Consider the following 15252-nt stretch of genomic DNA (forward strand, 5'->3'; position numbering starts at 1 on the left):
TTTTCTTTCTACGCTTGATCCTTATTATACTTCAGTTGCTTATTTTTTGCTCTGCAAAATATATCAATCTCCAAGTCTATTTTCCATTTTTCTGTTTGGAAGAAATTAAATGTTAATGCATCTGTTTTCTCGGGGAGGTTCTATGGCCTCGTTCTTATGGGTTAAATGCTGAATGTTAAAAGATGGTGCGTCTTTGACAGATATACACAATCAGCAGATAAGATGGGCCGTTGCCTGTATGTATGTGAAAATCAGAGCTCCTGTATTTTGGCGTCAAATAGTTGAAGTTTCCTACAGTCAATTCAACCAGGGGGAACAAACACTATGGAGAATGCACTGGTAACTCAGCTAAATGTTTGAAGCCAGCAAACAAAACGTTTTGGTCACGGAAACTGACTAGGAAATATGGGCATCACCTAAACAGGTATTTTAGCTATATTTTGGCACATCATAACTCTTTGTCATGTTCCTATCCTAGCACTTAAATATAAATCATAAATTTTAATCTAATTAAAGTTGTTAAAACCATAAGAGATTTAGAAAAACACAAATAATAATATGGCAGGATGAAACTTTGAGGAAGCAGAGTCAAAAGTAAAACCCACATATTTGGGTTTGTTGAAGTTATGCAGGTCCTTTCACAAGTAGAAGAAATTCTGAAAATACCAAAAGCAGTGTTAGCAGTGGTACTGGTACCAAACAGGGTATTAATCTATAATACTGCGCAACATGTGCCACACAAGTCTTAAATTTGGATGTTATAGACATGCATGCCTTAGCAGTTAAGGGTTGAGAGGAGGCATATTCATGGTAGCAAGGATTATAGTATTCTGGTACCCTCATTTAGGAGTTTACGCTTGGAAGGAGGCTTATCAATGGCTGCAAGGATTCTAGTATTATGGGACCGTCATATAAATATATTTGGTTACATTAAGAGGAGGTCTATTTTGTGTAGCAAGGATTATAGTATTATGATACTCTCATATAAATATATATTGTGGAGCCTAAAATAATCTCAAATATTCTAGAGGCGACACGTGGACTTTTATTCAAGAAAGACAAGATTAATGGGCAGGTTTCTTAGATGCTCCCACGCGCAGCTCACACCCTTGGAGGTCTCAGCAGCTGAACACAACTGCCCACATCTCACTTGCCCTTGGTAAGGAATTAAAGATAAGGATTAATTAACCAAATCCTATCTTTAATTGATTCCAAATTGAAGATTGATTCCAATCAAGTAAGTAATCCTAATTTAAATCAATTTAGGATTATTACCCTATTATCTCAAGATATTATCTCTTATTAAATATCTTGGGAATAATTAGAGAATATCTCTCCATTAAACACTATATGGCCAGCCCTAGCCCTATAAATACCTCATATTCTACCAAATTTTGAGAGCTTTTGCAATCCTAAAAAGCCTTAAACACTTTACTCTCTCACAAAAACTAACTTAAGCATCGGAGATCCGTTGACCTAAACACCCCCCCACCTCCTAGGTGCGTGAGGCTTAGGTCTTTAATCAAAGGTGTTGATTGTTTTGCAGGTGCATTTTCGTCAAGACAGAAGACGGCGGAAATTTGCATCGACAAATTGGTGCTTTCATTGAGAGCTGATTCAAAACACTCAAAGAAGCTTCTTGCATTAGTTCCTTGAATTTTCTGTTACGTTGAATTTCTCACACATCGTATCAATTAATTTTTCCTAGCAAAATTTCTTGATCAATCCTTGGAGAAAGGATACAATGGTAGGAAATTCAGAAACTACGACGAATGGAACTCTATATGTGGAAATATTTGGACCGAAGAGTGGAGAAGAGGGCATAGCCCCACGACAGAGATCCTCAAGGCTCAACGCGACGGCATGAGGAGCCCCACCGCCGTGGAGTTGCGCCACCACCATCACCATCGTGACCCAGCAGCCATGGCAAGGCCACTAGGCCACTGCACCACTTCCACCAAACCCTAGGCAGGAGGCCCAGAAATTGGTAGCTGCCATAGCAAGCCCTGGGTAGGAGGCCCAGCCCAATGCAGTAGCAGGCCTTGTTATATAGCAGGCCCAAGCCCGAGCCTAGAATTCGACAGCTGCTGCTAGTCGGGCAGCTCAATGGGCCCAAGCCCAAGCCACCTAGCCAGTAGGCCATGATGTGGTAGCTTAACAGCTAGGAGGGCCCACGGTCATGCAGGCCCAAGGTAAGCAAGCGTCGGTCCAATGCACCTCACAACCCGTTCCGACGATTTGGCATGCAGCCTAATTCATTCCAAAGCCATCTTCAGCGATCCAGATTCCGACCACCGATCATGCGATCGATTCAGGGTTACTTACACCTTACTTTTCTGCAGGAATCCTTACTTTGGCTCAAGTTTTATACCAGCAGTCCACAATACTTCCACCACACATGGAGACGCCCATCATTCAAGCTCTTCTAATCCAAATGGCAAGCACCACCTACCACAGTAAGTCACCAATTTGACAAACGCCCTCACACAGCAGACCACCTTGGTGAACCAACTCCTTGAGCGCATCGAGATGCAGGACGTCCCAGATGAGGTGTCTCGAAGCAAGACAAGGTCAGAAGAACGTGACTGATTTCAGCGATGTCCTGGTAAAGAGCTGCTCAGCCCGCCGCGAACCATGCCTTAGGTTAGTGTGCACTCTGTTTGGGCCCTTAGGGAAACGTCTTCTCCAGCCTAGATGCGCAGAGAAGCGTTCATTCCCAACTTAGCTCACGAGTCAGTGTGCATTCGAGGTTGGGTTCATACTCCGACGAGCATTCAAGACATTCCGGGAGAAGCGTCCACAAGAGGCTAGGCCCACAAGGATATTTACCTACGAGGCAACAGAGTGGGCAGCCGCATGACGCATAGAGAAGAGCATGTGAGCAGTACAGCTTAGGTTCCACTAGCAGCAGCGCGATGACGAGCAGCACAGCATGAACCACGTGCACAACATCCACGACATAGATGAGTAGGACATGCCAAAGAGCAATATAGGCCGGCAGGTTGGCACCTTAGGTAGCTAAAGGCTCCATTGCCTCCCTAGGCGTAAATCTAGGAGAAAGTACAAAGACTTGTAGCAAAGAAGTTGCACGGATTTTAGCGCATTGACACTACCGACAATGCCATTTATAGAGATGTGGCCAACCTGAGCAGGTCACCCTTTATAGACGAGATTGAGCAGTCAAAGCCACCGCAGAAGTTCAGCCTGCCACATTTATGTAAATGACATGATTATTAGTGGAGATGACTTCGACGAAATTGTGAAATTGCAAGAGAATCTTGCGGCAAAATTTGAGATTAAGAACTTGGGTGATTTGAAGTATTTCCTTGGGGTTGAAGTTGCTCATTCAACTAAAGGTATTTTCTTGTCTCAGTAAATATGTTTTGGATTTGTTAAAGGAAACAGGTATGCTGGGGTGTAAGCGTGTGGATACTCCTATTGTGGAAAAACATCATTTGGGCATGTATCCGGATCAGAAATCGGTTAATAAAGGGCGATATCAAAGACTTGTAAGGAGACTGATTTATTTGGCTCATACTCGTCCTGATATTGCTTATGTGGTAAGTGTTGTGGGTCAATTTATGCACTCACCAAGTGTAGATCACATGGCAGTTGTCATGCGTATTTTAGCATATTTGAAGTCTGCACCTAGTAAAGCGATTTTGTATGGAAGACATGGACATCTAAGAATTGAAGGATTTACTGATGCGGATTAGACATGTGATGTAAACGACAGGCATTCTACATCTAGCTATTTCATTTTTGTTGGAGGGAATTTAGTCACATGGCATAGTAAGAAACAGAAAGTGGTATTGCGGTCATTTGCTGAGGCTTTGGCACAAGGAGTATGTGAGATTTTGTGGTTACGGAAGCTTCTTTGGGGACTTGGGTTCAAACCGAAGGAGACTATGAAACTATATTGTGATAACAAGTATGCAAGGGAATATAGCAAAAAATCCAGTGCAACATGATAGGATGAAGCATGTGGAGGTTGATAGGCATTTTATTAAAGAGAAACTTGAGAAGAAGATTGTGTCAATACCATTCGTGAACTCTAAAGAGCAATTGGCAGATTTTCTTACTCATGCCGTGTGTAGTAGGAAGTTTGATGACTCACTCATCAAGTTGGGCATGTGTGATATCTATGCACCAACTCGAGGGGGACTGTTAATGTGAGTCTTAATTAAGGATGTAAAATTTATGTAAATATTTTAGGAGTCCTTTATTAGGAAGGATATATTTTGTGTCCTTTTATGTTTCGTTGTGAAACAAAGATTGTGTATATATATTCTTAATCTTGTGAATAATATGAAGTAATTCAGCCATATAATTCTATTTTTACCTTTTTATACGATTCATATAGATATAAGAACATGCATATAGACCTCACAAAAACTTGCACGTCTGAAGGTTGTTAAATATTTTAATTGTGCTGTATGAAGGATAGATTCCACAACCATGCGTCCCTAAAAGGCATTCAACATTCCAATTTCCTCTAAAAGGTCGTATCTTCTTCGTTAAATACGAAAAAAAGAGGAGAAGTAGTTTCTTAGCGCAATTATTCTCTAAAGAGTTGACGTCTAAAGTTGTTATTTTGGTGCTCCAGTAAGCATGAGCAAACAAATCCTCAGTTGGCAGCGTTCAAGCCTTCAAGGAACGACATGGCAGAATCGTTATGAAGGATGAAAACATTTTCCGAGCTCATAAACCTTGATTTAGGAGTGACGCACGGCGTGACATGGCAACACGCCTATCATAGTATCATTTCACTGGAAGTTTGAGTCAAAATCCCTTCTTATTGTTAATGCCGTCTTACCATTGTCATTACATGTATTTATTTGTTTTGCAGATTAATTCTTTTAATTAAAAATTAAACTTGGATTATTTTCTTATTGATATACACTATGATAACCATCCATCAACACCATCTCAGTCCACATAGGAGGATCACGAAAATATTGTTATATATTATTTCTTTTACACTTGATATTGTCATCTGTTTTGTATCCATAAAAAATGTGAACCCTGATTTTCGTGTAAATTACTATGTGTATATATTATTATATTTACATATATCCTCCCTTGCATCCTGTCATTACCTTTGTGATACTAACAGGTTGGAAAATGTGATTTTGTCAACACCTGTTAATGTTATACACATAAGTAGTTAATTATCAATTGGCAGTAGTTTTATGCCATGTAAATCGAAGTTCGAATTAATTATTATTCCTAACTAGTTATTTATTCAGTGATACTTTTCATCCTAATGTAATATTTTTTTGAATAAGTGATATTATCTATATTAAGGGAAGAGAATGAGTTTAACCTCACAATGGACTAGCAATAATGTGATTCAAATTCGTCTTTGACGATAATCGAACCTAAAACCTCTCACTTACAAGTGAAAATGAATATCATTAAACCGTAGTACTAAGTGACTTTTCTTCCTAATATTAATGACGTCACAAGTTTGAATCCTCAATCGAATTAATCTCTGTGTGTAGGAGAGGGGAAATGTTGATTAAAGTAACACTTTTTAGTAGAGGTCTTGAGTCATAACCGATAAGTATAAGATATTTGGTGAAATAAATTTATGACGCGTTTCTTTAAAATGAGAATTGAAATCATTATGATTTCTATTTTTTTAGTGCTAACTAATATGTTTGCTGGGGAAGGTAATAGATACGTGTTCTTTGGCACTGGCGCCGGCGGTTTGCTTTCCAGCTTATTAATAATGTTAAAGCTAGCGTGGAATGTGAAAGTGAGTCCTTTGTTAATGACTTAAAAAGAATTTATGCCTTCGAAGTTTTGGTTCTTTTTGAACCTAGAATTAGTGTCTACAAAGCTTTGGATGTTGCCAAGACTTTGGGCATTTTTGGTAGCTTCGTAGTTGATGCAGTGGTGTTTTAGGGCTCAACAATGTGTGAATATTGAAATTATATACGTAATGATAAAAAACACGTGCTTCTTGCGCTACAATATTCAGCGATATAGAATTTAATTAAGGATAATGCAAGGGAAGATAAAATTTTAAACTAAACTTGCAAACCAAATGATGTATCATTAATAGGAAATAAACATGTTAATCAACACTTAATAATAATTCAATCATCAATAACCATACCATTTGATTTGAAAAATTTGGTCTTAACCATACTCTTCGATTAACTAGTTGAGTGGTGAGGAGGAGGGAGGGGGGAACACCCCCAATTCTTCTCTCCCTACATTGATGATCTAGACAAGTGAATATAATAATTATTCATAAACATCCAACCCAGAGTTACCACACTGGAATGGCATTTTAATATATTATTATTTTATCAACACCCTGTATTTTGTTGACTACATCCCATGTACTGAAAACATCCTAAATTTATTTTTTAAATTAAAAATTATTTTAATACACCCCACTTAATTTCCTACACTACCCTTACACCCCACATAAGGAAACAAAGGTGGTTGCTGCCTTGCTGGGAGATTTATCCAGTCTTAGAAGAATTGCTTCTGTTTGTCGAATTCAAGGAAATAAAATACGCCGCTTCTAGTGTACTGCTATTTGTATAATTTAGCTATTTTTGTTTGGTTCTTGCTTGACCTCTTACATTGTTATCCTATTTTGCTTTGGGATTTCAAACTTCAACTAGCTTTTCTCTTCTTGAAGTCTCTTCTTTCAACCAAAAAAAGAAAAAAGAAAAAAGAGAAATGAAACTCTCTCTTCCATACATTATTAATTGCCTAATGTAATCAGTTTCTGATTCATAATTAATGGTTATGCATGTATCAACATCTATATATTAAAATCTCATGGTTCCTTGCAGCATTAGCGATTGCGATCGCGATTACATCCCCAGCTTATGAAAATTTTCTTTAAACAAGTGATATCGGAATTTACAAAAAATGTTTTCAAATTTGAACTATTCGAAAACAAAAAAAATCTCAACATGTTCTTGAATTATTATTAGGTTTTGTTGTTAAAAGAACTTAGGGAATGTACTATTTAGGGCTTAAATAGTCATTTTATATTAAGATATATGAGTTATTTAATATTAAATTTTATCTGGGGTGTAATCAACAAAATGTGGGGTGTTAATAAAAAAAACCCTTATAATTATGTTATTAAAATTATTGATCTTGTGGTTTGGCAAGCCTCTCATCCCCATAAGTGACCAAATAACCACATATTGTAATGTCCGAAATTCCATTCCGTCGATTACTCTTATGTTTCCCTTTTATATTCTGTCTCTCCTTGTCTCATCTCTCTCCCCCACAACGCAAGTAATAGAAGAAGAAAACGAAACAAACAAGGAAGACGGAAAGAGATCGAACAAGAAGAATGGATGGTTGTAGTTGCTGTTAAGCTGCTAGCAACATTGCAGTCAGTAGTGGCATTGCTGTATCTGCAGCAACTTTCGGCGTGCAGAGAATAAACAATGACTGGCAGAAGACTACAAGGTACGTAACAATTGCTTCACCGCAAAAATAATGTTCTTCAGTACCCTTTACATTATATCTGATGTAACTTAATCAATTGTTGTGATAGAATTGTAAAACCCATGTTTATTTGCTGTTGTATGGATGTGCTCTCCAAGATGTTCAACGTATATGAGGCCACACTCGTCGCGTTGTAGATTTGTCACAGTTGGAAGATGCGTATTTTGACTGAGAAGTGTAAAACATCATTGTTCATGCTCAATACACTAATCAAAGATTCAGTCTTTTTCTTTTTTCTTTTCCTTTTTATATTTATTTATGATATTATGGAGGAAATGATCAATATTGGTCTCGCATTAAACCGAATGGCTATCCAGATGTCAGTAGGGATATTGTCTCAAGTTTGTCCTTGATGAAACCTTGTGCTACAAGCAATTCAAAACCACATGCTCATCATGCCACAAACAGTTTCATAATTATCTAGCTAACCCACCAACAGCATCAGATCACCAGAACATGACATTCGAAACAAAAACTGTATATTTTGCACTGCTTCAGGAAAACATATTTTGTCTTGTCAGTTTAGGTTTCAGATTACTTTGACTTGCCACACTCTTCATCTTCTAAGCGCATTTAGCGCTTACGCAGAATTTGTGATAGTTGAATGTGTTATTTTAGTTTTCCTTTGATTGCATATTGGATGCTTTAAATGAAGATATATATGAAGTTGCATCAAGAGACTTCCGTTACACGCACTGGAATGATTCAATCCTGTTGCTCCGTCATTTATTCCTATTAAGTATATGCCTTTTCTTTTCAATTCAAAAACCCCAAACTACTAAAAATCAGTTACAAATATTTTTGGGTGCAGAGATTTCTTCTGTATCCTCAATGACAACGGGGCCCCCTGCTTCTAAGATGCCGTCTCCAGCGTTGTTCTTTTTCCTTGGAGGGCTAGTCACGCTCATAATATTGCTAGTTCTTCTATTTGTCTTTCGGAAAAAGATCAAACCAGAAGATATTAAGAAATTGGTAGCAGTAGTGAGAAGGCAACCTGCAGGTTGTATTATAATTTCAAAATTAACCAACCAACATTTTAGTAAGACCTCAATCATAATATTCTGTATTCTTATATGCAGCATCGACAGATGTTTTCAGTGGGAACCTTCGAACAATAAACTACTTCGACTTTAAGACATTGAAGAAGGCAACCAAGAACTTTCATCCTGGTAATCTCCTTGGAGTAGGTGGATTTGGCCCTGTCTATCAGGTACGATTACTGAATCCACAGAACCAATATTGATGGTACTTTTTATTTTTCTTGAATGTGCAAGTTTGAGACATCCATTCAAACCACAACTTACTACAAGTAATTTCATTGAACTCATAAGGTTTCTAAAACAATCAATCCAGAGTAGTGCAGGTGGCAAGGCTGCAAGAGCAAAGATATAAGTTGAAATTTAAGACCCTTGGAAAAAGTAAAAACAAAACTTTTGGGTTTTTTCGGAGAACACATTTTCTTCGGATTTATTTTAAGGCATATACGTTGGATTCCTATTATTTCTAAATTTCTTTTGTATCTTTTTGTTTAGGGGAGATTAGGAGATGGGAGGTTAATTGCTGCTAAGAAATTGTGCCTTAACAAATCCCAACAAGGAGAATCAGAGTTTCTTACAGAGGTAAAGTTGATCACAAGCGTCCAACACAAGAACTTGGTTCGTCTTATTGGATGCTGCTCTGATGGGCCTCAACGGCTGCTTGTGTATGAATACATGAAAAACAGGAGCTTGGACCTCATTATTTATGGTATTACATATTCACTACTTTGCATTCAATCCATCTCCATATTGGTTGTTTCCGTCACCCATAAATATAGTTCATATGTATTTAACACTTAGACCTGGTGCAAAGAAATCATTAAACCTTTGAGTATATTTATTTACTTGTAATTAGTCTTGATGGGAAACAGGAAAGAGTGATCAGTTCTTGAATTGGAGCACCAGATTCCAGATAATTGTTGGTATTGCTCGAGGGTTACAATATCTACACGAGGATTCCCCATTAAGAATTATCCACAGAGATATCAAGGCAAGTAACATTCTTCTCGACGACAAATTCCAACCGAGGATTGGAGATTTCGGGTTGGCTAGGTTCTTCCCTGAAGACCAAGCTTATCTTAGTACCGCATTTGCTGGAACTTTGTAAGTCCTTCATCTAATTTGACATTCCATAAGGCCCCTTCACAAGTCATTAATTAGATGGCACATTCAGTACATTCGTTCAAGATTTCGTGTTCATATGAGACAAATGTAGAGTGTGAAATCTAATAATGACTCATGAAGGCACCGAATGATACTACAGTACCTAATATAAATCATCTTTCTTCAGAGGTTACACGGCACCAGAATATGCTATTAGAGGAGAATTGTCTGAAAAGGCGGACATCTATAGTTTTGGGGTTCTTGTGCTCGAAATAACCAGTGGTAGAAGAAACACAGATCTCACTTTATCATCAGAAATGCAATACCTCCCTGAATATGTAGGTCGTTCTATATTTTGAGTAATTCTTACTTGCATAGAAATTTACTGATCATTCTGTTAATATATAATCTTGCCACTGACCATTTTGGCTTTAAACTGTAGGCATGGAAATTATTTGAGACGGCAAATGTGATTGATCTAATAGATCCAAAAATGAAAGAAGGCGGATATGTGGAAAGGGATGTTTTGCAAGCAATCCAAGTAGCCTTCTTGTGCCTTCAGCCTCACGCAAACTTGAGACCCCCAATGTCGGAGGTTGTAGCAATGTTAACGTGCAAAGTGGAAATGACTGGAACACCTATGAAACCCGCCTTCTTGAACAGAATGCAAACGAAAGATCAGAACATTTCGTGGGATACTATAACCGAGGCTTTTCCATCTCCCTTGCAGAGTGAGCCTCCCTCGGTAGCTAAACCATCAACTTGACATTTCAGGTTTCCTGTATTCCCGAGGAAAATTAAAAACGGTGTATGAGGTCTTCATGCACACGGTAACATTTGAAATGCAGCTACAAATGATTTGGTTTGTTTTGTTTCCCCTCCCAAGTTTTCACATATACGTCATTTAGTTTTTTAATTTTCATAGAAGGGGGTCTGCTTGGTGGTAAATATTTTGTTACCTGCACCTGGAGATTCAGAAGGTGTTACATGTTAATCGCTGAAGATTGAAGATCCACTTTTGAGGTGCTTAGAACAGTGATTGTGATTTGCGATCCTATATACTATATTAAAATATGTAACACAGATCTTTTTGGATGCTCAAAAGAAATTTTGTAAGCTTTATAAAACAGAATTACTTGTACCTGTATGCTTTAAGTAGGTATGTATTGCCTTTTCATGCTCATGACTTGCAATTTAAATGAATGAACTTGTATATAGGTACATCGGCACAAGTTCGAATTCCTCCCACCCATATTTATCAAAAATTAAAATTACAGCTGCACACCTTCTTCACATAATTGAAGGAGTTTTTTTTAGTTCAAATCTCATTAACAATCGTTGCTATTGTAGAGATGTAAATTTTGTTGTATACAAAAGGTGCATCACAAAGCTTCACGTGGCATATGATTCATCACAAATGGACAAGTCATCAATGACATGTCGCACAAATCAAGCAAAGGAAGTGTAAAGCATTCCCAAAATTTGGCAGAAAGGAGAAAATCCCCCTTAAAATTGGCAAGGGGCCCAAAATCTCTCAAAACCAAAAAGAAAGCCAAAGCATCTTCACAAAACAAGCAAGAATTGAACATTACTCACAAATAGGCAATAAGGCCTATAAATTTCGGCTAAGCAAAGGAAAGTGGCTAAAATACAGACACAAAACATGTCTAAATTCTCCCATGGATGAATCAAGACACAAATCAAAGCCAAATCCATCCAAAGGCAAGCTTTGAGAAGTCTATAAATACAAGGTCCCAAGACACACAAAGGGGTCAAAAATTACACATTGAGAAGAACCTCTGCACAAGTCTTTGAAGACTAATACGTTGCCAAAGCTCTCTTCGAAGAACACACAACCAAAGCCGAAGCTTTCTGTCGACCAAAGCTAAAGCACTCCTTGAAGAATCAAGAACACTTGTGCCGATTCGTTCAACTTTGTTGCAAGCTCAAAACTTGTAATGACGTTCGATTCAAGATCAAGTTGCCAAGACCCTTGAATCAACAAAGTCCTACATTAACATCACCTTTGTCGCAGCCCTAAACCTGAGGTAAAGATTATCCACGTGTTATTTCAAGCTCAAAACTTGAAGCAATCGTTCAACCATTCGTCCGAGATCACCCTTGGATCTACAACCTACGCATCTACATCAAATTGGAAGACTGAATCAAAGGAAAATTGTAAACATAGATTGTAACCCTACAAATTCATCAATACAAATCTACTTTGTACACGTGTTCTCGTTCATTCGATACAGAATTTTCGTGTTTACAAATTTGGCACGCTCGGTGGGACTTCTCAGCCTTTTATCTCTGCCTTCAAATCCACAAGAAACATACATGGCATCAAGAAAGGATCCAGTTGTTCCCGCAACCAATGCAAATAACAAGAACATCCTTGCCGCAAGTGGTGGCATTTTGGGCATCACAACTCGAAGCAAGGCAAAAGCTCTCTTTACCGTGCCTTCCACCCTTGCATCAACTTTGCCGAAGGAGCAAGAGCAACTGAGGCACGAGCCCATGATCACCCTGGCCTCACTAAGGGCGCGAAGGGAAGAAAGCCCAAGGAGGTACTCCGAGTCATTGACTTCTGATGCCGACTCAATCGTATCCCGTAGCCATGCAAGTCATGAGTACTAGTGCAACTTCCATAAAGGAGCAACTGGCTCAAATGAATGAAGCAATTGCAAGGCTAACAAAGACCGTAAAGGAAAGTGACTTGCAAATTACCATACTCGTCAATCGACTGGAGGCGCAGCATGACGAAAAAGTTGACTGCGACCCAAAGGTTGACCCACAAAAGAAGGAAACTGACGAAGATGAGGAACTTCTGATACAAAAAACCGAGGATAAGCTAGACCAAGCAACGGCGCTCATAGGATCTCTCTCTATTCAGCAGTTGCAGGAGATGATCACTAGCATCATTAAGGTGCAGTATAAAGGGAGCTCACATGACTCCGTGCTGTATTCAAAGCCTTACTCTAAGAAGATTGACACCTTAAGGATGCCAAGGGGTTATCAGTCGCCAAAATTCATGTAATTCGATGGAAAGGGCAATCCCAAACAAAATATTGCCCATTTCATCGAAACTTGCAACAACGCTGGGACAGAGGAAGACTACTTCGTCAAGCAATTTGTGCGCTCGCTGAAGGGAAACGCCTTTGACTGGTACATCAACCTTGAGCCCGAATCTATCAACAGCTGGGATCATCTTGAAAGGGAATTCCTTAACCCCTTCTACAGTACTCGCTGCATTGTAAGCATACTGGAGTTAACAAGTATGAAACAGTGGAAGGATAACCTTGTCATCGACTACATCAACAGATGGCGTTTATTAAGTTTGCATTGCAAAGATGGGCTTTTTGAAACCTCTACCATTGAGATGTGTGTTCAAGGCATACACTGGGGGTTACATTACATCCTCTAAGGCGTAAAAACGAGAACGTTTGAGGAGTTGGCAACTCAATCCCATGACATGGAGCTGAGTATCGCCAATCATGGGAAAAATGAGCCAATCACCGATTTCAAGAAGGACAAGGTGTTTACTCCGAAGGTGGACAAGACTGGGAAAAAGCCCGTCAAGGAAACTTTTACCGTCAGTGTTACCCTTATCAAAACCTCCTCCACGCCAATCAAAATCTTCTCCAAGAACAAAGCAAATGAGATAAAGAGAGTAGAGCCTTCTCGCACCCAAGATAGGTACAAAAACACCTTAAGGGAACTAGAGCAAAAGACGTACCCTTTTCCAGACTCCGACGTGGCCGTAATGCTGGACGACATGTTGGAGAAGAAAGTAATCGAGCTGCCTAAATGCAAGCGCCCCAAAGATATGAATTGCGTTAACGATCTTAGGTACTGCAAATACCATTGTATCGTGAGTGATCCAGTTGGTAAGTGCTTCGTCCTCAAGGAGCTTATCATCAAGCTGGCATAATAAGGGCAAATTGAGCTTGACCTTGAAGACACAGTAGAAACTCACACTACCACGATTGTGTTTGGATCTTTTGATTATTTGCTTTTCGAAGTGACGCATACCCATTCTCGTCCATGCTCAAGTTGCACGGTACCTTCTACACAACCATCGCTGGGGGCAAACGATCAAGATGCACCTACCAAAGATGAAGAAGGGTGGAAGTTGGTGACTTACAAAAAGACAAGGAAGCCAAAACCACAAGCCACACAACCAATGTGGAACAAGGGAGAAAACACTGCCGCTACAACAATAGGAAGCCGAAAAGAAACGTAAAAGCTGCTAAGCCAACGTACACTGGGGAACCTATACATTAAGAGCCACGCATTCCCGTCTACTTGCACCAGTATTTCTCGAATGACTTTTTCTTATAGTGCACTACCATTGCCTGCCACATGGTTGAAATAGAGATAGAAGAGCCCTCAAAAGGCAAAGCTATCGCCATCAAGGAAGAGAAAACTCCCACGCCCAAAGAAAGCCTGTTGGCACACTTTAGCATCGAGAAGGCATTATGATTGCTGAAGAAGATGCGAAAAGCACTAGTAGTAGTCTTGGCGAGTTTTGATGACCACGGGGTGCAAGAAAGCAAGGACGAAGGCTTGAAGCTTCAACCATATGAATATGCCATATGCTGTGCCATCCATGACGTAATCAACTTCATTGAAGAAGACTTACTTTTAGGGTCAAAGCCTTACAACCGTCATCTTTTCATCTCTGGGTAAATCAACCGCATGCTTGTGGATGGTGGATTGGCCATAAACATCATGCCAAAGTCAACAATGACCACAATCGACATCAAGGTGGATGAATTATCCTGAAGTCGTCCAATAATCTAAGGTTTTAACCAAGGAGGACAAAGAGCAATGGGCATGATTCGAGTCGAGATGACCATTGGCGAACTCAAGTCAAGCATGCTATCTATGTGATTGACGTGAAAACTTCCTACAGCTTGCTCTTAGGAAGGCCATGGATGTATGAAAATGGAGTAATGCTATCCACCTTCCACCAATGCTTAAAATTCTATTGGGAAGGAGTGAAGGTGATACAAGGCAACACCAAGTCATTCGCTGAAGCTGAATCACACATTGCAGATGCCAAGTTTTACATGGATGAAGACATGGTGCCTGAAGCTCTTCCAAAAAAGATCAAATCCACAGGGAAAACCGGACCTAAGAAACAGGAGTGGCAAATCGTGTCTAAGAAGCAAGAAGCAAAAACTATGTCATCTTCAAACAAAGACGATGATGAGCCTGTCAAACCCACAACAAACAAAGGGAGTGCGACGCCCTCAAAATGATTAAACATACCCGTTTTCCGATACATCTCTATGTCGAGAAGAAAGAATGGGCAATCCCCATTCGAAAATGGAACAAGCAAAGCCGACACACAATTGCACAAGGATGATGTAAAGCTGCTCAAGAAAAATGTAGTTTACCTTTGACATAGCTAGGCTACGCTAAAGTTTCAAAACCACCACAAGGTTTCGTAAAACCTCTGCCAAAGGGGGCGAAACCAAGCTCTCTTCCAACCAAGAAGACCAAAGAAGGTTTTGCCCCAAATGTTTATAAACTCATGTTAAAGGTTGGTATGATTTAGCCTCATCTTCAAATCTTGGAAAGAAGAATGCAAATACCTTTAATGACAACGAATGTG

The 15252-nt window shown here is 39.3% G+C and overlaps 1 protein-coding gene across 1 annotated transcript; it reads left to right on the forward strand.

Annotated features, from left to right (window-relative positions):
• Nucleotides 1-8322: 8322 nt before the first annotated feature.
• LOC137736058 (probable LRR receptor-like serine/threonine-protein kinase At1g56140) lies at nucleotides 8323-10398 on the forward strand. Its single transcript, XM_068475399.1, has 6 exons — nucleotides 8323-8491; nucleotides 8571-8701; nucleotides 9024-9237; nucleotides 9401-9632; nucleotides 9820-9970; nucleotides 10075-10398. The coding sequence occupies exons 1-6, from the start codon at nucleotides 8323-8325 to the stop codon at nucleotides 10396-10398; spliced, it is 1221 nt and encodes a 406-aa protein (XP_068331500.1).
• The last annotated feature ends 4854 nt before the right edge of the window (nucleotides 10399-15252 follow it).

This window comes from Pyrus communis, chromosome 6 (genome assembly GCF_963583255.1).
Source record: "Pyrus communis chromosome 6, drPyrComm1.1, whole genome shotgun sequence".
In the NCBI taxonomy this organism is placed as follows: Eukaryota; Viridiplantae; Streptophyta; class Magnoliopsida; order Rosales; family Rosaceae; genus Pyrus; species Pyrus communis.

What these genes read in the sequence shown, in the direction of transcription:
- LOC137736058 (XM_068475399.1), top strand. Translation starts at nt 8,323, where the DNA reads ATGACAACGGGGCCCCCTGCTTCTAAGATGCCGTCTCCAGCGTTGTTC. An exon ending in CTTGGACCTCATTATTTATG is followed by an intron (nt 9,238 to 9,400) that starts GTATTACATATT and finishes GATGGGAAACAG; the next exon opens with GAAAGAGTGATCAGTTCTTG. An exon ending in ACCGCATTTGCTGGAACTTT is followed by an intron (nt 9,633 to 9,819) that starts GTAAGTCCTTCA and finishes ATCTTTCTTCAG; the next exon opens with AGGTTACACGGCACCAGAAT.